General features: G+C 38.9%; 1 protein-coding gene across 1 annotated transcript in view; it reads right to left on the minus strand.

Moving 5' to 3' along the window:
• Positions 1–11,112: 11,112 nt before the first annotated feature.
• Positions 11,113–23,294, minus strand: part of LOC124715867 (B-cell CLL/lymphoma 7 protein family member B-A) — a 46,024-nt gene continuing 33,842 nt past the window's right edge. Inside the window, exons 3-4 of the mRNA XM_047243129.1 lie at positions 21,373–21,472; positions 11,113–11,643 (exon numbers count right to left, since the gene is read on the minus strand). Of these exons, the coding sequence (XP_047099085.1) occupies positions 11,525–11,643; positions 21,373–21,472 (219 nt within the window). The 3' untranslated portion in view covers positions 11,113–11,524. The remainder of the gene's footprint in view (positions 11,644–21,372; positions 21,473–23,294) is intronic.

Raw genomic sequence — 23,294 nt, forward strand, 5'->3', positions numbered from 1 at the left:
CCATACATGGCTACGCTCCATACAAATACTTTCAGAAACGACTTCCTGACACTTAAATCTATACTCGATGTTAACAAATTTCTCTTCTTCAGAAACGATTTCCTTGCCATTGCCAGTCTACATTTTATATCCTCTCTACTTTGACCATCATCAGTTATTTTGCTCCCCAAATAGCAAAACTCCTTTACTACTTTAAATGTCTCATTTCCTAATCTAATTCCCTCAGCATCACCCGATTTAATTCGACTACATTCCAGTATCCTCATTTTGCTTTTGTTGATGTTCATCTTATATTCTCCTTTCAAGACACTATCCATTCCGTTCAACTGCTCTTCCACATCCTTTGCTGTCTCTGAGAGAATTACAATGTCATCGGCAAACCTCAAAGTTTTTATTTCTTCTCCTTGGATTTTAATACCTACTCCAAATTTTTCTTTTGTTTCCTTCACTGCTTGCTCAATATATACATTGAATAACATCGGGGAGAGGCTACAACCTTGTCTCTCTCCCTTCCCAACCATTGCTTCCCTTTCATGCCCCTCGACTCTTATAACTGCCATCTGGTTTCTGTACAAATCGTAAATAGCCTTTCGCTCCCTGTATTTTACCCCTCCCATCTTCAGAATTTGAAAGAGAGTATTCCAGTCAACATGGTCAAACGCTTTCTCCAAGTCTACAAATCCTAGAAACGTAGGTTTGCCTTTCCTTAATCTAGCTTCTAAGGTAAGTCGCAGGGTCAGTATTGCCTCACGTGTTCCAACATTTCTACGGAATCCAAACTGATCTTCCCCGAGGTCGGCTTCTACCAGCTTTTCCATTCCTCTGTAAAGAATTAGCGTTAGTATTTTGCATCCGTGACTTATTAAACTGATAGTTCGGTAATTTTCACATCTGTCAGCTCCTGCTTTCTTTGGGATTGGAATTATTATATTCTTCTTGAAGTCTGAGGGTATTTCACCTGTCTCATACATCTTGCTCACCAGATGGTAGAGTTTTGTCAGGACTGGCTCTCCCAAGGCCGTCAGTAGTTCTAATGGAATGTTGTCTACTCCTGGGGCCTTGTTTCGACTCAGGTCTTTCAGTGCTCTGTCAAACTCTTCACGCAGTATCTTATCTCCCATTTCATCTTCATCTACATCCTCTTCCATTTCCATAATATTGTCCTCAAGTACATCGCCCTTGTATAAACCCTCTATATACTCCTTCCACCTTTCTGCCTTCCCTTCTTTGCTTAGAACTGTGTTTCCATCTGAGCTCTTGATATTCATACAAGTGGTTCTCTTTTCTCCAAAGGTCTCTCTAATTTTCCTGTAGGCGGTATCTATCTTACCCCTAATGAGATAAGCCTCTACATCCTTACATTTGTCCTCTAGCCATACCTGCTTAGCCATTTTGCACTTCCTGTCGATCTAATTTTTGAGACGTTTGTATTCCTTTTTGCCTGCTTCATTTACTGAATTTTTATATTTTTTTCGTTTCGTCTGTTAAATTCAACATTTCTTCTGTTGCCCAAGGATTTCTACTAGCCCTCATCTTTTTACCTACTTGATCCTCTGCTGCCTTCACTACTTCATGTCAAAGCTACCCATTCTTCTTCTACTGTATTTCTTTCCCCCATTCCTGTCAATTGTTCCCTTATGCTCTCCCTGAAACTCTGTACCAACCTCTAATTTAGTCAGTTTATCCAGGTCCCATCTCCTTAAATTGCCACCTTTTTGCAGTTTCTTCAGTTTTAATCTACAATTCATAACCAATAGATTGTGGTCAGAGTCCACATCTGCCCCTGGAAATGTCTTACAATTTAAAACCTAATTTCTAAATCTCTGTCTTACCATTATATAATCTATCTGAAACCTGTCAGTATCTCCAGGGTTCTTCCATGTATACAACCTTCTTTCATGATTCTTGAACCAAGTGTTAGCTATGATTAAGTTATGCTCTGCACAAAATTCTACCAGGCAGCTTCCTCTTTCATTTCTTATCCCCAATCCATATTCACCTACTACATTTCCTTCTCTCCCGTTTCCTACTACCGAATTCCAGTCACCCATGACTATTAAATTTTCGTCTCCCTTCACTATCTGAATAATTTCTTTTATCTCATCATACATTTCTTCAAATTCTTCGTCATCTGCAGCATGAGTTGGCATATAAACTTGTAATACTGTAGTAGGTGTGGACTTCATGTCTATCTTGGCCACAATAATGCATTCACTGTGCTGTTTGTAGTAGCTTACTCGCACTCCTATTTTTTTATTCATTATTAAACCGACTCCTGCATTACCCCTATTTGATTTTGTATTTATAACCCTGTATTCGCCTGACCAGAAGTCCTGTTCCTCCTGCCACCGAACTTCACTAATTCCTACTATATCTAACTTTAACCTATCCATTTCTCTTTTTAAATTTTCTAACCTACCTACTCGTTTAAGGGATCTGACATTCCACACTCCGATCCGTAGAACGCGTTTTCATTCTCCTGATAACGACTTCCTCCTGAGTAGTCCCCGCCCGGAGATCCGAATGGGGGACTATTTTACATCCGGAATATTTTACCCAAGAGAACGCCATCTTCATTTAACCATACAGTAAAGCTGCATGCCCTGCGGAAAAATTACGGCTGTAGTTTCCCCTTGCTTTCAGCCGTTTGCAGTACCAGCACAGCAAGGCCGTTTTGGTTAGTGTTACAAGGCCATATCAGTCAATCATCCAGACTGTTGCCCTTGCAACTACTGAAAAGGCTGCTGCCCCTCTTCAAGAACCACACGTTTGTCTGACCTCTCAACAAATACCCCTCCGTTGTGGTTGCACCTGCAGTACGGGTATCTGTATCGCTGAGGCACGCAAGCCTCCCCACCAACGGCAAGGTCCATGGTCCTTTGGGGGCGGGAGATTATTATTATTATTATTATTACTCTTTCTTTTGCTTCAGTCCAGAACCGCGCGACCGCTACGGTCGCAGGTTCAAATCCTGCCTCGGGCATGGATGTGTGTGATGTCCTTAGGTTAGTTAGGTTTAAGTAGTTCTAAGTTCTAGGGGACTCATGACCTCAGATGTTAAGTCCCATAGTGCTCAGAGCCATTTGAACCATTTTTGAACTCTTTCTTTTCTCAGACGTTATGTCTGGTCAAAAATGGAAAGTGATGCGGACCTCGATCAAGCGTGACTTCCTTTTAACTGTACGGTGTATGTTACATTGCATTTAGGAACTTTCGGGTAATTGAACATGTGTCAATAATTACAGATTTCTGGTGGATATTGTGTGGTATGACTACTGTAGCTAATAGTATAATTGGTATAATGTCAACATTATCCTGATGCCACATGGATGTATTTTTCAATTTTTTTTCTCCCGTTTCTTCTGTATATTTGTTGTATTGGGTATGGATATTTCAATTAGTTGTGTTAATTTCTTCTTTTTATTGGTGAGTATGATGTCAGGTTTGTTACGTGGTGTTGTTTTATCTGTTATAATGGTTCTGTTCCAGTATAATTTGTATTCATTATTCTCCAGTACATTTTGTGGTGCATACTTATATGTGGGAACGTGTTGTTTTAGTAGTTTATGTTGTATGGCAAGTTGTTCACGTATTATTTTTGCTACATTGCCATGTCTTCTGTATTTGCTAGTATTGTACATCCGCTTGTGATGTGATCTACTGTTTCTATTTGTTCTTTGTAAAGTCTGTGTTTATCTGTTGTGGTATTGGGAACTTTAATAATGTGCTTGCTGTAATATCTGGTGTGTATTGTTTGATCCTGTATCGCGATCATGAATCCTTCCGTCTCACTGTATATCTTGATGTTATGTGATCTAAAGGGTTGTAGAAGTGGTTATGAAATTGCAGTGGTGTAGCCAATGTATTTATATGAGTGAGTGCTTTGTGTATTTTGCTAGTTTCTGCTTGTTCTAGAAAGAATTTTCTTAAATTGTCTACCTGTCCATAATGTAGGTTTTTTATGTCAATAAATCCCCTTCCTGTCTGCTTAATGTGAATCCCTCTGTTGCTAAATGTATGTGATGTATTCTATATTTGTGGCATTGTGATCGTGTAAGTGTATTGAGTGCTTCTAGGTCTGTGTTAGTCCATTTCACTACTCCATATGAGTAGGTCAATATTGGTATAGCGTAAGTATTTATAGCTTTTGTCTTGTTTCTTGCTGTCAATTCTGTTTTCAGTGTTTTTGTTAGTCTTTGTCTATATTTTTCTTTTAGTTCCTCTTTAATATTTGTATCATCTATTCCTATTTTTTGTCTGTATCCTAGGTATTTATAGGCATCTGTTTTTTCCATCGCTTCTATGGAGTCACTGTGGTTATTCAATATGTAATCTTCTTGTTTAGTGTGTTTTCCCTTGACTATGCTATTTTTCTTACATTTGTCTGTTCCAAAAGCCATATTTATATCATTGCTGAATACTTCTGTTATCTTTAGCAATTGGTTGAGTTGTTGATTTGTTGCTGCGAGTAGTTTTATATCATCAATGTATAGCAAATGTGTGATTTTGTGTTGGTATGTTCCAGTAATATTGTATCCATAATTTGTATTATTTAGCATGTTGGATAGTGGGTTCAGAGCAAGGCAGAACCAGAAAGGACTTAATGAGTCTCCTTGGTGTATTCCACACTTAATCTGTATTGGCTGTGATGTGATATTTGAACTTGTTTGGATATTAAGAGTGGTTTTCCAATTTTTCATTACTATGTTTAGGAACTGTATCAATTTAGGATCTACTTTGTATATTTCCCATATTTGTAGTAACCATGAGTGGGGTACACTATCAAAAGCTTTTTGGTAATGAATGTGTGCATAGTGTAGCGACCTTTGTTTGGTTTTAGCTTGATATGTCACCTCTGCATCTATTATAAGTTGCTCTTTACATCCTCATGCTCCTTTGCAGCAGCCTTTTTGTTCTTCATTTATAATTTTGTTCTGTGTTGTATGTGTCATTAATTTCTGTGTAATGACTGAAGTTAATATGTTGTATATTGTTGGTAGGCATGTTATGGGGCGATATTTTGCTGGGTTTGCTGTATCTGCTTGATCTGTAGGTTTCAGATAAGTTATTCCATGTGTAAGTGTATCAGGGAATGTGTATGGCTCTGCAATGTAACTGTTAAATAATTTATGAATATAATAGGGAAACATTCCAAGCGGGAAAAATAATTTAATTAGATGTGAATTTGTTGAGGTGAATTTCTTTAGCCAGAAATTTGCCATTTTATCTTTTCCAGAGGCTTTCCAATTGTGAGTAGAATTAATTGCTCGGGTGACTTCATGTTGCAAAATTATCACTTCAGGCATTTGTGGTATCATCTTGTATGCGTCTGTTTCTGCTTGTATCCACCGTGCATGCCTGTTATGTTGTACCAGGTTTGACCATATGTTGCTCCAGAAGTGTTCCATGTCCGTTATGTTTGATGGATTGTCTATTTTAATGTGTGCGTTATCTATTGTCATAAAATTTCTTTTGGTTTGGTTTTGTTTCCTTCTATTTTCAACTTTTTTTGTATCTTCTAAGTTGTTTGGCCAATGCTTGTAATTTCTGCTTCTTTTCATCTAATTGCTCTATCGCTTCTTGTTGTGAGATTTTACCTAACCTTTTTCGTTTTTGTCTGATATTTCATTTCTTATAAACTGTGTTAGCTGTACGATGTCTTTTCTCAGTTTTTTCTATTCTGATCTGTAGCCTGTGTTGCCATGCTGGTTTTGTGGGTTTCTTCTGTGTGTTGGTTTGTTCTCATCTCTGCCTAGTGTGTATATTTAGTGTAGTGAGTGCTCCTATATAAACCAGTAGTTGTAACTCTTCCATAGTTGTATTTTCATTTATTTTGTTGTGTATGATTGTGTTGATAGTTGTTATTGTTGTTTCGACTTGTGGGTCATTTGGTGGTCTATGCAAGAATGGTCTAATGTCTGTGTTTATGTCTTTGTATTCTATGTATGTTAGCTGAAATTTTTCTTCTATATCTAACATGTGTGTCACTTCATGTTCTATTTGTGCTTGTTCTGGTGGCTGTCTTAAGATTTCGTTTTCCTCTGATTGTTTAATTGATGCGTGTTGGTCTTTGTTTGCTCTGGGATGTTTGAGTCCATTACTGTATTTTCTTCTTCTTCTTCTTCTTCTTCTTCTGATTGCACATTATTTTGTTCCAGTATTTGTTGTACTTGTTTGATGTTTTATAATTCTGACTGGGGTATCCTGTTATTTTTGATTATTACACAGATCTGATCAGCTAGTCATTGTTCTGTTAAAAATTTTAATTCTGGGTATCTGGTAATAAATGTTGTGTATACTTGTGATCTGTATCCAGTTGTGTTGGTTCCTAAGTTTGTTGCTTGGTAATAACAGAACACGAGGTGTTGGTTAACTTCATCTGACCATCTCATCCTCTGTCTTTGTTTTCCTTCTAAAGTGGTTGCAGGAAGCATAGCCTGCAAAACACCTCTACAGGGCGTTTCAAAAAGAAAGAGCAGATTTCAAACATTTATTTCTCAAAAACTACAAATGATAGAAACACAATTCCAACGGTCCTTCACTCAATATGAGTACCAAATGTTACACAACAAATATCAAAACTGTACCTCAATATGAGCACCATTTGTTACACGACAAATATCAAACCGGTATCTCATTTCTTGCCACACACGACGCAACTGGTCTTTAGTTACCGAATTCACGGCCGCAACAATTCGATGTCGTACCTCTTGAAGAGTAGCGGGCATAGGTGGGACATAAACACAGTCCTTTATGTACCCCCACAAATAAAAATCGCAGGGAGTAAGGTCTGGTGACCTGGGAGGCCACAGACGATGACATTGATCTTGTGCTCCTGCTCTTCCAATCCACCGTCCTGGAATGGTGTTATTTAGGTACCGTCGTACTTCTGCGCGGACCATTGAAAAACTTTGAACCTTTCTCTGACAAGAAACGTTTGAATTGTGTTTCTATCATTTGTAGTTTTTGAGAAATAAATGTTTGAAATCTGCTCTTTCTTTTTGAAACGCCCTGTATTTGGATTTAAATCATTTTCCGTGTGGCTATCAGTGTCGTTACCAATGTGGACGGGCATAGGGTTCAAGCGTCGTCCCCGACCATGACAGCGCTTGTCCGAGGCTTCATTAATTCTGTCCTGAACCAACTAATCACATTATTATTATTATTATTATTATTATTATTATTATTATTATTATTATTTCTTTACTTTCTCAGATATTAAGTCTGGTTAAAAATGGAAAGTGATGCCGACCTTGATCAAGCGTCACTTCCTTTTAACTGTACGGTATATGTTACATTGCATTTAGGAACTTTCGGGTAATTGAACATTTATCAATAATTAGATATTATTATTATTATGTGCATGTGAACTTTTACAGAATATATCAAACAGTTAAACTAAACTTATTTATGGTCATAGTTCCTGGTCCCAGTAATTAAATAGCAAGGAGGAAATTTTTCTTTCACTGAGCACAAAGAAGAGTAATGTGGACCTGCAGACTGGAAATTATGGTCAGCATGTTCTCGCTTTCTGGCCGGCTGCAAAATAGCTTTCCCAATCAAATGACCATTTTCATAATTTGCTCACTGCCCCACAACATTAGTTTTGACTCACCACCACCACCACCACCACCACCACCACCACCACCACCACCACCACCACCCTCTCATCCCCCCCCCCCCCTTTCCAAGTAAGGATGGATTCTTGGCCCTGACTAGTTCACAGACAAGGAGTAGTGAGCATGTGGTTCCTCATTCATAAACTGCTCCACCACATGCTGCTGGACACTTCCACTTGAGAGTAGTGTATGTGCATAATGTTCGCATAATGTACGTGCATTCGAATACACAAGTGCACTTTGTCAGGAAACCTAACTTACTTATACTCCGGGAATGTACAGCCTGCCATTTCTAAGTCTATTGAGAGACAGACTTGTTTCATCACTGTCTTTAGTACTTTAGGATGTAAAATTGGGGCAGTTCCTCAAAAGCCCCCTCCCTCTACATTATTAAATACACTTTTAGGCACAAATTATATCTCTTACTGTTTAAAAATTTTATTTTATGCTTTCCAAGTCTTCCATGCAAAGTGCAGCAGGTGCCCCAGAAGTTGTCACTAACAACTGTTTCAACCCAACAGCTATCCACTTCATTGGTAATTAAAAGATCTTGAGGATGAGTATGCACTGCCAGACAAAAAAGTCAAGCACCATGAAGACTTGACTGAATGTCAATGTAACACCATCAGCAGGTATGTAAACAATTAGCGCTGTGATTCTCTGTGACTTGTAAAACAGCCACTAGAGTGCACTGGTACTTATTGTGTTAAGTGTGGTTACCCAGCCTGGTAGGGTATATGCTTAACTGCAAGTGAAGATGAAGGCAGGCATATTCAACATCACGGTACATAAGGTTGCACTGAAACTAGCAGCAGCCAAATTAGGGAATTACCATCCTATGTGTAGTCTGCTGCTACCACCACACCATAAACATCTTCATTTGGAGTGATGCAATGACCGTGTAACAAAAACTGACAATTGTGTCACACTGTTCAGTGATGAATCACACCCTGGATGACCATCATTGGCAAGTATGGTGGTGACCTGGGAAATAGTCCAGTTTTCCCAATGCTTTGCAGAGGCACAGCGGTGTTCCTTCTCATAGTGTGGGGAGCCACTGTGTATGGCTTCAGGTCAGAACTGGTAGAGACTGAGGGAACCGACAACACTAACATCCTTTATTCTCACACATTACCTCTCATGCGACAGTACTGTGTTGCCATTTTTGAACACGACAGTTCTCATCCACAAGCAGCACGTTTTTCTGTGAACAGTCTGCATGTGTTGATGTACTCCTGTGTCCACTGAAATCCCCAGATCTGTCTCCGAAATAATGTGGGGACCAGCTCAAATGTAGAGTCCGTTCTAGTGTCACTGCCAGTATGTAGGATATGAAGAATCAATTACAACAGTTGTGGGCCAGATATCTTCAGAAAAGGCGACAACAGTTTTGTGACCCTTCTCAACCTATCAATTTTACAATCACTGATACAAGATCACATACTGTCTCAAACTGAAGTTTCATTTCGCTTCCTCCTGCCCTTCTAGATGCATCACGTTTTGCCAGGCAATCCTGTATCCAGCCAAACAGGTCAATTTCCTTGATTTCTGGATTTGATGACCTAATTTTGCACAAGTTCATTTTTTATCCCAAACTGTGACCAACCACCTAGCACAATCTTCAATGACAACTAACTTATTTGGCAATTCATTGTTCTCATCCATCACAATCAGGTTTTCATGTGTGTACCAGGTTTTTTTTAGTACCATAAGGTATAGTTTTATTATTTTGTTAATTTTCTTTATTTTCCTGGGGAGAAAATTTTGTACTCTCCCAACAAACTTCCCCATGAAGAATGTTAGTGCAAACATTGAAGAATGAGGTATTAGGAATTTGTCAGATTACATTTAGACAAAATGCCTAACATATACATATACTAACAGGACAACTGCATAGTTTTTAAGGGGAACCAGAAAGATCCATCTCCTAAATATTAATTTTAGCAAATAGAAGGAACATTTTTTTCTGAAACCATTAAACATATTGCTCTGAAATTTGGACTACATGTTCAGTGAATATTTCTCTACAAAGTTATAATGCCAGGTTAAGAAATATTTATTGGTTTTTTTAAACAGATGCTTATTTTTTCTCTAAAATTTTGCACTTTTTCTTCTATAACTCTTGAATTATACAATTTGTTATAAAAATAAAGAAAAGAAGTAAACAATATTGTGTATAAATTTCATTGATATACTGTTAGCTGTTTTTGAGAATGTTCCTCAAAGATGAAAATTTTAAAGTTATGGGAAATGGCTTCCAAAGTTTTTTAATACATTCCTGCCCCATATGATGGATTAACAGCATCCTCCTCTTTTTCCAATGTGAGAGTCCTTTTCACTGGCCTTTTCTTCCCTTTTGCTGCATGTTGTAGGCTTTTGAGTCTTTCCTGCACCTCTTAGTCTTTCTTCATCAATTAGGCACCCTGTGGAAATGGTGTGTCCTGGTTGGAAACCTAAACGTTTCAGCACATCACATTTGATAATGTTTCCTTCACTGTATGTTGCCACTGCATCATACACACGCCAAAATGCAGTGTTTTTATCTGTACAAACACTCTTTTGGGAATCCTAATCCAAATTAAATTATTTACACTTTCATTTGGATTTTGTGTTTTCCCATGTAAACAGTTTTCCAATAAAGTTGGCTGTGATAAATCTCAGAATATGGGCTTAATTACATCAATTACAGCATTTAGCAAACTGTTTTTATGGGCCTATTCCTTTCCCGATTGGTACTTACACAATGAGTCATCACCTGTGGGGCACAGTGCATGTTGTGGGTGCTCATTTGTTGATGCAGTATGAAAAAATAAAGCCTACACTGCTCTCCTCATCTGCTCAATGTTTCTTGTATTTTGCCTAATTGCATACCCATAATACCTGTGTGCAATCTATCAGTTGCTTCATCTGTCAATCTTCCTCTTCCTCCAAGTGATTAATGTTTTGCTTTTATCTTTTTTTTCCTTCGGAGTGTCAGTTTCATAGAAGTCTGAAATGTCTAAACTTTGTTGATAGTTGCTAGGTGCTCTGATTCTTAAATACTGGATGAATGAAGTCCATGTATTTGTGTGCTATGCTGCAACTGGTACCAATTTACTCTCAGTGGTAAAGGTACTGTCTCTTTGTCAAAGTTTGCCATGAAATTTTCTCCAGGGTCCCTTTCTTTTTCAACTGTGGCAGAAAAATTATTTTTCTCTACAAAGTTCACAACACTGAAGCAATATTGTAGAAAAAAGAATTTTACATAATTCAGCATGGGTCTGAGATAGCATGCTCACTGCACAGTTTTCCTAAAGTTACACTGAATATAATTTGTAAAAGCAATCAAATAAGCCAATATCTGCAATGTTAATAACTAGGGCACAAATGGAAACAGGTTTTTCCAGTACTGTGAATCAATTTGTAAACGAAGTTTTAAGATTGGGGTTGTGGAAAGTCAATGGAAATTTTTCTTCCCATCACTGATTATTAATCTATTAATTAATTCACACAATTCCAGGCAAAAGATATATATTTACAGACCTAATATTGCATAAAAAAGACACACAAACATTGCAGCATGTTTCTCATACATAGATGTTCCACAGGTCAATATGTTATGACTAATGCCACAGAAAGTATAAATACAACAGGCACAAGCATGTGCCAGGAAAGTAATTATTCACAGATTAAGTATTGCTTGCAAAGCAAATGTTTGAACTGTTCTCATTCTCTCACAAGAAGGCTAAGAAATCATATAATCAACAGAAAGAGCTTCCAATAGAAAATAGGTATATCACTTGCAAATATTGCATCTAATAGTTTGGAAATACAACATAGTGCAAATAATATCTGTCGATTCACTTTTGAAAGCAGCACAAACAAGTGTGTGACCACATCTTTGGGGTGCAGCAACCAGTCCATATTTATTCAGTTTTTGTTCGTTTGCTGCTTGGTTCACTGCTCTGAGAGTTTGAGTCTTCAGAAAAACCAAGCTGAGCAGAGAAGTCTGTGGGCCCTTGAGAATCACTAACAACAGAAAAACCTGCAACATGAAATACCAATGCCAATTCACTAAGACATTCTACCTCAGTAATGTTTTATCACAACTGCAAGACAGGATAAACCATCAATAGAAGTTATACAGGAAAAAGATAGCCATTGTTATGTAATGGTAAACACTGTGTTAAGTAAGTATCTAAAGTTTCATTAGTAAATTAATGATGGGAAGAACCCTTGAGAGCATCTATTTCAGCAGTTTTTTGGCTTCTCCATTCCAAATGCCTAATGCCTTAAACCTCAGCAAAGGTAACAACCTATGTCAAGAGGAGTAAATTGAGGCCTGCATTTTTTGACAACTGGAAAGTCTTGTGACTGGTGGCCACTACAAAGGAGTACAGAATGAAAGGACCATAAAAATTTAACAAATTTATTATAGTGATGGAAGGGGAAAAAAATTCACAGCAACAATGACATTCGTACATGCAGACAATGGAAAAAAGTTAAGATATGTATTTAAACATATTACTTTCTTGTTGGGCTATTTGATCTCAAGTGGTCTAATTTTGGAAAAGTTCCCACATGACCAGCCTGGATTTTGCAGAAATTGTGTGTGAATATTTGCATATGTTCCCAGTGAACACTAGTAAAATTTTAGATTCAGCAGTTTAATACTTGCAGAGATATAGTCACTGCTCTCAACAGTGCACCCGCGAGTTTTTGGCAATTTTGAGACATAAAATCTTCAGCAATATTTTCTTGAAAGAAACCAAACTACACCCTCTTTTACAACTTTTTGTTCTCTCCTAAGCAATTTCCTGGGCAATTTTCATATAAATAGTTTGAAGCAAAGTATGCCAAAAAATGTGAAGTTTAGTTTTTTTATATTTCCCACAAGTGAATGTGGAATAAACCTGAAGCTTTGCATGTAATAACTTAGCAATAAAAGGTATTAAAATATAAAATTTCATTCTCTTACTGCTTTCTAGTAGTTTACAAATTGAGGGAATAGTTGACAATTTTTCTAAAAAATCAAAAATGGCTATTTTTGGCTCACTTTTTTTATAAAAGAGTGTACTGTGAACTCTTTCCACTTTCATTAGAAGATCCATGTTCTAAACCCCCAACAAACTAGTTTTGCAATGTGAGCATTTAAGGCCCTAAAAAAAATTACGTCAATGTGGAGGTACATTGAAAATGGTCCTATATTCTGCTGATGTGCAAGTCTGAAATCTTTTATTATGTTCTACAATTGTTTAGTACACACTGTGGAAGACAATATCAAAAGTCTTGGTGACTAGGAAATGAGTGAGTCACAAAAACTGCAAATAAGTAGTGTTGCCAGTTTTTTAAATGTCTACAGCATTTAGTGCTACAAAATTCTCTTTGTAAAAAAATGGAATGGAAGAAGGAATCCAGCAAAACTAATAGTTTGCTCTTTTTGCGGCTTTAATAATTTGAAAAGTGTAATTTTCTGCATCCTGTCTTATCAAAATTTCTTTCTGAACAAACCGATCAGCAACATCATCTGACTGGCAGTATAGTTTTCCTTATTACATTCTACAGCAAATTAAAGAAAGCTGTAAAAAAATTCAAGTAGCTTCAAGTAAACATATGCTTTGGGTCCTAAAACAAACTTCTTCCAGCTCTGACCTCTGACACGTATAGAAATCTATCATCAGGTTGTAAAGAAACAGGCTGCAGTTGCACAGGTATCAGGCATGGGCCCTATCATGACGGGGATGCTGGTTTTCTCACTTTAAAAGGAACCAGCAGTGGTTAATCCACCTTGGACCACTGCAACACTAATGCTCTACATAAACTGTAAACTATGCTAACACTAAGTATATTATACCTTAAATCGGAATTAAACTTTTACTTCACTAGCATTACACAATAAAAATATACTAATAATTCTCTATAATTTGAATCCTTTCCAAAAAATGTCAGGACAATTGCTACGAAATTCACCAAAATTTGCACAATGTGTCAACGGTGTCAAACCTGAAGGCAATTTATATGCCTGATCTCCTCTGTCTTGGTAATGCATAGTTAAATTGTGAAAGTCGTTTGGCTGGATACTTGAAGGGACCAAACTACTAGCTCCTGAGTCCCTTCGTGCTCTAACAGACAGATCTATATGACTGTCGATCAGGGATAGACAACTGCACACAATAGAGGGGAAGAAATCCCAAAGTCTACAAATGTCAGCAAAGCTGAGGTAAGTGAAAAAAAAAGAAGAAAGAAAGAAAGACAGGGAGATGGAGGAAGAAAGGTAAGCAAGGTGCCCCATCTAGGGAGCAGCCAGTAGCCCCTGAGAGCAGAGTGCAATGAGGGGATAAAGACATGCCCCAGCCACTGCCACTTACCAGAGGTATTCGACTCTTAAAATGCCTTGGAAGGACTAGAGACAAGGAAAGAAGCACAGAGAGGCAAAAGACAATCAAGCCCAGACAGCAGCAGCCTTGTCTGGGAAGAGGAGGCAACTGTGTGTCCTCCCGACCCCTCAATTTATCAATAAGGTTAAACAGCTCTCCCTTAAGGAGAAAGGTAGAAGCCCATTTCACAAATAAAACGTAAAACGATGCCCCAATGGCTGACCTAGTCTCCTAACACCAGGGGCTGCAAATCAGGGATTAAGAGTCTGCTGCAGGGTGGCTAGGTTGGGATAGACCAGCAAAATGTGGACCACCATCGGGTCCTCACTATGGAGGAGATGACCATGAGTCAAGCCAAGGGCAGCCAATGTGGAGATGGCAAAGGATGGTAGAGTTCTTGCAAGAGGCTTCCATGGAGGACATTCAAGAATACGTAGTCTCCTTTACCACCTGTAGTTAGTTTGATGAAATCAGAGTGAGCCATTCCATATTTCAGGCACCTAAAACTTGACAGAATAATACATATTGGAGGTCTGTTTCCGGAATATTTATCAAGAGTCAGTTTACTGGTAGCCTACCAGCAAGTTTATTCCTCAGGTTCCCCATGCGGTCCGGGGTCCATACAAAGGTCACTGAGCACCCACACTGTCCAAGGGCACACACAGAAACCTGGATAGCAATGACCAAGGGATGGAAAGGGTAGCACTAGTAGAAAGCTTGCAAACTACTCATGGAATCACTGCAGATGGAAAAGGACCCCACCAATGCAGAAAGAGAGATGCTCAAGAGCATGAGGGATGGCTACCAACTCTGCAGTGAAAACACTACAGCCATCCAGCAAAGTGAGTAGTCCAGTATGTCCTGCATGACCATAAGCAATGCCTGTATGACCAGCCAGCCTCAGCACTGGCTACCTGGAAAATAATCCTTTGCTCAGAGTCCCCAAGCCCCAGTCACAACAAGCGAATACTTCTTGGCATGCAAGGGTAGTTTTCAACTCTGAGGCACCAACAGTGCAATCCCTACATGGTCAGGAGCTACCATGCATTAGAGGAAACAATGGCTTTCTGAATACCTTTTGACTAGTTACACCATGAAAAGGAACCAGTGATATGTTCATCAGTGGCAGCTCATATGAAATGTGTTTCCATAAATACTGTAAATAGTATCTAGATTCAGATTTTCAGCTGTGTTACCCAGGAAGGAATTTGAGATAACCAGAACCATTTCCACACTTATATATCTACTACAACTTTATATATAATGAACGAAGTATGAATGATGTTGTTGTTGTTGTTGTTGTTGTCGTCTTCAGTCCTGAGACTGGTTTGACACAGCTCCCCATGCTACTCTATTCTGTGCAAGCTGCTTCATCTCCCAGTACCTACTGCAACCTACATCCTTCTGAATCTGTTTAGTGTATTCATCTCTTGGTCTCCCTCTATGATTTTTACCCTCCACGCTGCCCTCCAGTACTAAATTTGTGATCCCTTGATGCCTCAGAACATGTCCTACCAACCGATCCCTTCTTCTGGTCAAGTTGTGCCACAAACTCCTTCTCCCCAATCCTATTCAATACTTCATTAGTTATGTGATCTACCCATCTAATCTTCAGCATTCTTCTGTAGCACCACATATCGAAAGCTTCTATTCTCTTCTTGTCCAAACTATTTATCGTCCATGTTTCACTTCCATACATGGCTACACTCCATACAAATACTTTCACAAACGACTTTCTGACACTTAAAACTATACTCGGCGTTAACAAATTTCTCTTCCTCAGAAACGCTTTCTTTGTCATTGCCAGTCTACATTTTATATCCTCTCTACTTTGACCATCAGTTATTTTGCTCCCCAAATAGCAAAACTCCTTTACTACTTTAAGTGTCTCATTTCCTAATCTAATTCCCTCAGCATCAACCGACTTAATTTGACTACATTCCATTATCCTCATTTTGCTTTTGTTGATGTTCATCTTATATCCTCCTTTCAGGACGCTGTCCATTCCATTCAACTGCTCTTCGAAGTCCTTTGCTGTCTCTGACAGAATTACAATGTCATAGGCGAACCTCAAAGTTTTTATTTCTTCTCCATGGATTTTAATACCTACTCCAAATTTTTCTTTTGTTTCCTTTACTGCTTGCTCAATATACAGATTGAATAACATCGGGGAGAGGCTACAACCCTGTCTTACTCCCTTCCCAACCACTGCTTCCCTTTCATGTCCCTCGACTGTTATAACTGCTATCTGGTTTCTGTACAAATTGTAAATAGCCTCCCCCCCCCCCCCCCCGTATTTTACCCCTGCCACCTTCAGAATTTGAAAGAGAGTATTCCAGTCAACATTGTCAAAAGCTTTCTCCAAGTCTACAAATGCTAGAAACGTAGGTTTGCCTTTCCTTAATCTTTCTTCTAAGGTAAGTCTTAAGGTCAGTATTGCCTCACATGTTCCAGTATTTCTACGGAATCCAAACTGATCTTCCCCGAGGTCGGCTTCTACTAGTTTTTCCATTCGTCTGTAAAGAATTCGCGTTAGTATTTTGCAGCTGTGACTTATTAAACTGGTAGTTCGGTAATTTTCACATCTGTCAACACTTGCTTTCTTTGGGATTGGAATTATTATATTCTTCTTGAAGTCTGAGGGTATTTCGCCTGTCTCGTACATGTTGCTCACCAGATGGTAGAGTTTTGTCAGGACTGGCTCTCCCAAGGCCATCAGTAGTTCCAGTGGAATGTTGTCTACTCCCGGGGCCTTGTTTCGACTCAGGTCTTTCAGTGCTCTGTCAAACTCTTCACGCAGTATCTTATCTCCCATTTCATCTTCATCTACATCCTCTTCCATTTCCATAGTATTGTCCTCAAGTACATCGCCCTCTATATACTCCTTCCACCTTTCTGCTTTCCCTTCTTTGCCTAGAACTGGGTTTCCATCTGAGCTCTTGATGTTCATACAAGTGGTTCTCTTATCTCCAAAGGTCTCTAATTTTCCTGTAGGCAGTATCTATCTTACCCCTAGTGAAGTAAGCCTCTACATCCTTACATTTGTGCTCTAGCCATCCCTGCTTAGCCATTTTGCACTTCCTGTCGATCTCATTTTTGAGACGTTTGTATTCCTTTTTGCCTGCTTCATTTACTGCATTTTTATATTTTCTCCTTTCATCAATTAAATTCAATATCTCTTCTGTTACCCAAGGATTTCTACTAGCCCTCATCTTTTTACCTACTAGATCCTCTGCTGCTTTCACTACTTCATCCCTCAAAGCTACCCATTCTTCTTCTACTGTATTTCTTTCCCCCATTCCTGTCAATTGTTCCCTTATGCTCTCCCTGAAACTCTGTACAACTTCTGGTTTAGTCAGTTTACCCAAATCCCGTCTCCTTAAATTGCCACCTTTTTGCAGTTTCTTCAGTTTTAATCTACAGGTCATAACCAATAGATTGTGGTCAGAATCCACATCTGCCCCTGGAAATGTCTTACAATTTAAAACCTGGTTCCTAAATCTCTGTCTTACCATTATGTAATCTATCTGATACCTTTTAGTATCTCCAGGGTTCTTCCATGTATACAACCTTCTTTCATGATTCTTAAACCAAGTATTAGCTATGATTAAGTTGTGCTCTGTGCAAAATTCTACCAGGCAGCTTCCTCTTTCATTTCTTCCCCCCAACCCATATTCACCTACTATGTTTCCTTCTCTCCGTTTTCCTACACTCTAATTCCCGTCATCCATGACTATTAAATTTTTGTCTCCCTTCACTATCTGAATAATTTCATTTATTTCATCATACATTTCTTCAATTTCTTTGTCATCTGCAGCATGAGTTGGCATATAAACTTGTAATACTGTAGTAGGTGTGGACTTCATGTCTATCTTGGCCACAATAATGCGTTCACTATGCTGTTTGTAGTAGCTTACCCGCATTCCTATTTTCCTGTTCATTATTAAACCTACTCCTGCATTACCCCTATTTGATTTTGTATTTGTAACCCTGTATTCACCTGACGAAAAGTCTTGTTCCTCCTGCCACCGAACTTCACTAATTCCCACTATATCTAACTTCAACCTATCCATTTCCCTTTTTAAATTTTATAACCTACCTGCCCGATTAAGGGATCGGGCATTCCACACTCCGATCCCTAGAACGCCAGTTTTCTTTCTCCTGATAACGACATCCTCTTGATTAGTCCCCGCCCGGAGATCCGAATGTGAGACTATTTTACCTCCGGAATATTTTACCCAAGAGGACGCCATCATCATTTAATCATACAGTAAAGCTGCATGCCCTCAGGAAAAATTATGGCTGTAGTTTCCCCTTGCTTTCAGCCGTTCGCAGTACCAGCACAGCAAGGCCGTTTTGGTTATTGTTACAAGGCCAGATCAGTCAATCATCCAGACTGTTGCCCCTGCAACTACTGAAAAGGCTGCTGCCCCTCTTCAGGAACCACACGTTTGTCTGGCCTCTCAACAGATACCCCTCCGTTGTGGTTGCACCTACGGTACGGCTATCTGTATCGCTGAGGCACGCAAGCCTCCCCACCAACGGCAAGGTCCATGGGGGGTGGGGTGGGGGGGAAGTATGAATAAGAGTAGATAATTCAGCCACCAAAACACACAAAGACTCAACTGTCAGCCTGGAACTTCAAATTTTGTAGATGGTTACAAGAGAGAGCACATTTTATTTAAAAATGTCAGTGTAAAATATTTTCCTACTACAAGTAAAGTTTTTATTAAAATTTATAAATAAATATGTAAATGGGATAATTAATACTCCAGACATAAAAATGTCACTACTCAAAATGAGATACTATCTCATTAATCTTATTGTGAAACAGGCAATGTTATTCTCTAAGTATCAGTTGGAAAGAACTTACTTGAGTAAAGCCAGATTTACATGGGCAACCTCCTGTTCAAAATCTGCTACTCACGATTTGTGCATGTCTCATACTACAATGTATGCTACTAAAAAACATTGTAAGTAGGTCAATGATCAGCTGATCATGCTAAGTGTAGAGTTCTCCAATGCCAAATACACTGAAGAGTACACATGCCCAGAAACAGTGTGCCATCATCTAGTGACAGTGGGACTAAAAAATTAACCACCTTCATGTTAAAGGAATATATTTTGTGCTTTTTTTGTCTTCTTAACCTTCAATTTACTTTTAGTTCTGTTTCTGTGATACAGTGCAAAGGCTGTACAAGAACTTTTTCCCTTAAGATTTGTGTCCCACAAGAGAGACCCAATATTTTAAAGCAGTTAAGTATTTAGGTTTCACAATAGCGGGACAAAAAAGAATGCAAATAAATGACAGTTTTCAAACAAAAACTTTTTCAACAGTGACAAAGTTAAACCTATTATAGAATATAGTTTCTGATACTATTCGGCACCTAGACACAAGAAACGAAGGGTACGGTAAAGTATGCTTATAGATAATGTTTGCTGCGTGTGTATGTAAATATTTTCCTTGGGCAAATAAATGCTGATGCTCTGATACGTTTGGAAAAAGACTTTTTCTTTGAAATCTCTTCGAGTTTGCTACTGGATACTAAAATCAATTCAATATTTTGGCGACCCAACTGTTGATCTTCAGGAAAATACTGCTTCTGCTGCTGAGTCCCACTGAGAACCGATACCAAGGCTGCAAATCAACTTATTGTATAGGCCTCCATACCATACACTACGCATGCACCACCCATCACACTTGCTGCCCTCCAAGACTGGGCAGGTGGTGCTACCCTTAGTAGAACACCAGCAGCTATGATGTATCTTACTCAGACAATTTTCAATCACACTGACTGACGCACAGAAGAATGTTCTGTTTTGATGCAGGTTGGTACAGGGTTCCACACCCTGCTAAGAGGGAACCCATTGTCTCTTTTAATCAAATTAATCGCAACCTAATTTCAATTGCCTCTTTATAAACACTGTTCCAAAACCAGAAGCATTGGCAGCTATCGCAGTCGGCAAATTTCATACCATGTCCCTCATTTAAGCAACGTTCTGCTACCGCCAATTTTTACAGCTGTTGCAGCCTCGTGTGACGGCAATGTTCCACGCATGTCATGAACTGTGCAAATCTAACAGCCAATGTAAGCCTTCCCACACTGACACAGGATTTTGTATATACCAAGCTTCCAAAGTCACAAATCATCTTCCACAGGGCCAAGTACTGCCCTAATCTCTGAAGGTGGACGGAACATGTTAAAACTCCTTAAAATTCTTCCAATCTTAAGATGCCCCCAGTGTAAGGAATACAGGCCACCGAGCTATGCTCCTCTTCATGCAACTCCGGTGGTGCTCCAAACTCCATAGTCTGACAGATCTGCTTTTCAGAGTATCCATTTTCCTTAAAAATAGCCATCCAATGCCAAAGTTCTTGGGTTACGTTGTCCGTGTTGCAAATGGCATATGCTCTGCATATAAGGGTCCTAAGGATGTCACTGCATTGGTATGGTGGATGGCAACACTCAGCATCCACACACAAACAGTGTGCAGCAACTTTCGGTGAACACTGTGTCCCAGAGTACAGTCTGGTTTTTTGTAAACCATAACATCCAAGAATTGAGGCATCCCATCACTTCAAACCACAATGGTAAATTTAATCCTGGGATGAAAACAGTTGCAGTGGTCCAAAAATCTGTTGAGAGCATCACATCCGTGCAGCTGGACGAAAAAGGTATCAGAAGCATGTTGGTTCCAAAGCCAAAGTCCTCAATGCTATATCCTCGAAGTCCTTCATAAATAAATTTGTGATTACAGGTGATAAAGGAATGCCCATAGCCACTCCATCATCCTGTTCAAAAATGTTGCTGTTAAAGGAAAAATGGTCTGCCTAATTTACATAAGGAAATCCTATTGTTAGCAATTTGGGTGCACCCACTTATAACCTGGCAAAGAATTTAGAATCTGTTCTCAGTCCATACATTGGCAAGTGTGAAAACCATACCTCCAACTCTGTGCATTTTATTCGATAACTGAAATCTTTGAGGCTGGGTCCTTCAGATTTATTAGAGAGTTTCGATGTGGTATCTGTTTACATGAGATCCTCTGGAAGAGTCCCTTTGATCAGTGAAGCTTTGTTATGTGCCGACATCCACGTATTTTTCATTTTATTAACTGTTATCAATGCTAGTTGATTAAAAGTAGTCATCTGGGACAATGTTCCTATGGCGAAGAGGATAAACTGCAACACCCTGCCCTTTCTACAAAATGCACAAATAATTTCCTTTCCTTCCTCCCCCGTCCCCCTCCCACTAAACCTTCTACTTTCATGTAGCAAATTCTACAATAAAAATCTGATCCTAAAATGGAGGACATCTCTGTGGATTGTACAAATGAATTCCTTATTATCTCCTTATAGTCCATTGCTCACCTAAGTGGAAATCTATTGTACTTACATGTGTTAGAATCTTCAAGTCCAAAGTTGGAATTTGAGGAATCCAGGGCTGTTTTCCGTGAAGGTGTGTTCTCTTTGTTGTGGTCTTTCATCTTCTTTTTCTGCAAACAGAAACACAACATTGAGAAGAGTTTGTATAGGCTAAATACTGTTGTAGCAGTTTTCCAGCACACTTGACAAAAGCTGTCAACTCTAGAAAGCTCTAGCAATGACTGCTTTAGAAATTTCTCTGAAGGTTTGCTGCAAGACAGGGAAGCATCTTTGCCAGAAGAAAGAAGCTTTCCGTGTTAACAGCTAAGCATAATTTGCAGTTCTGATTAGTGGTAAACAATACTGTCGAAGGCATCTATCGATGTGAATGACATTAACTATAGTAAACCCACTATAGAAGCAACACCTTCTATCAGGAATAATGTGAGGACCACTACAGCAAAAAGTAAGCCCCCAACCACGACACCACCAACACATGAGGATGTGGGGTGGATGAAGCACTACTACTACTACTACTACTACTACTACTACTACTACTAATAATAATAATAATAATAATAATAATAATAATACAGGAAGATAGCAAAGCAGATAAGAAAGCAATACCAAAACCTCAAGTACAAAGTTCAATAAGGGATCTGAAGAGAACACAGCCTGCCAAATTGTGACTTTACCCATTCCGCATGCATTTGCAACACTATTGCAGCCAGTTGCAGTTAGTGCATATCATTTAAAAACAGTAGATAAAATAATACTGACAAAAGTTGGGAATAGTGGGATTATTTCCTTAGATTGCCATTATAGAAAGTGGATGTAAAAGGTTACAGTGGCTATCATATGATACTTAGTTCACTAGATAAGTTCACAAATTTGCAATAATGTCACCCATATGATGTCAGCAAGTCTAAATAGGGGCAGAGGTAATGTGAGCATCAAAACTTCTACTGGATCCAGCAAATGGTACATCTACAAGAGAATGGTCCAATCTGACAAGTTGAAATCTACCCTGAAATTTCACACACACTAAGAATACACCACAATAAATGTACTGTCAAAATTTTAGCTGTTTTTTAAAAAATGTCACGTTTACTCAGTTTTGCTGTAAAAAAAAGCTTGTTATAACAGCAGTTTGTACAGCATTTCCTGCACAGTGTGCAACTCTGAATAAGCATATGCGGCCATGGCAAGAGCACATAGTCCACATAGGATGAAATCCAAGGTGCTCACATGCAATTTTAAGCACTTAAACCATACCTAAAATGTCAAGCCATTAATTTTGTGAAGGGCTTGCAGTTCATATTGTCAGCTAAACAGTTCCCTTCTTTAATTTTTGGTCCTAACTTCCTCTGAGGTTACTGAAGAAGCACTGGCATTTGAAGCTGTGGAAACAGTAATCCACTGACAGCACACACATTGCAGACAAATGTGTCCTAACACTCACCAACAGCACAAGCAACTGTCTTTTTCGCTTGAAATGATAAAGCATGGCATGCAGTTCTTCCATAAAACCTGATGATTGGCTTTATACAGAACATTTTAGGCAACAAGAAGCAGCTTAGAATTCAGATCAGCTATGAATTTCTCTATAGTCTTACCTATTAATGCCATTATCTCAACACTTTTACTTGCGCTAAACATAATTTTGAGGGGGAGGGATAGTATGGTGAAGTGCTGCAGGTTGGATGTATTGCAGGGAAAGTTCCCACCTGCACAATACAGGAAAGCTGGTGTTAGTGGGAACCATCCATATGGTAATGGCCATGAATCAGTCATTGAAATGAAGGATGTCAGGTTTGGCAGCGTGTTCAGCAAGAGGGTGGTCCGCTTGTTTCTTGGCTGCAGTTTGCCGGTGGCCATTCATGCAGACAGACAGCTTGGTGGTTGTCATGCCCACATAGAATGCAGCACAGTGATTGCAGTTGAGCTTGTAAA

Source organism: Schistocerca piceifrons, chromosome 1, assembly GCF_021461385.2.
Source record: "Schistocerca piceifrons isolate TAMUIC-IGC-003096 chromosome 1, iqSchPice1.1, whole genome shotgun sequence".
NCBI lineage: Eukaryota > Metazoa > Arthropoda > Insecta > Orthoptera > Acrididae > Schistocerca > Schistocerca piceifrons.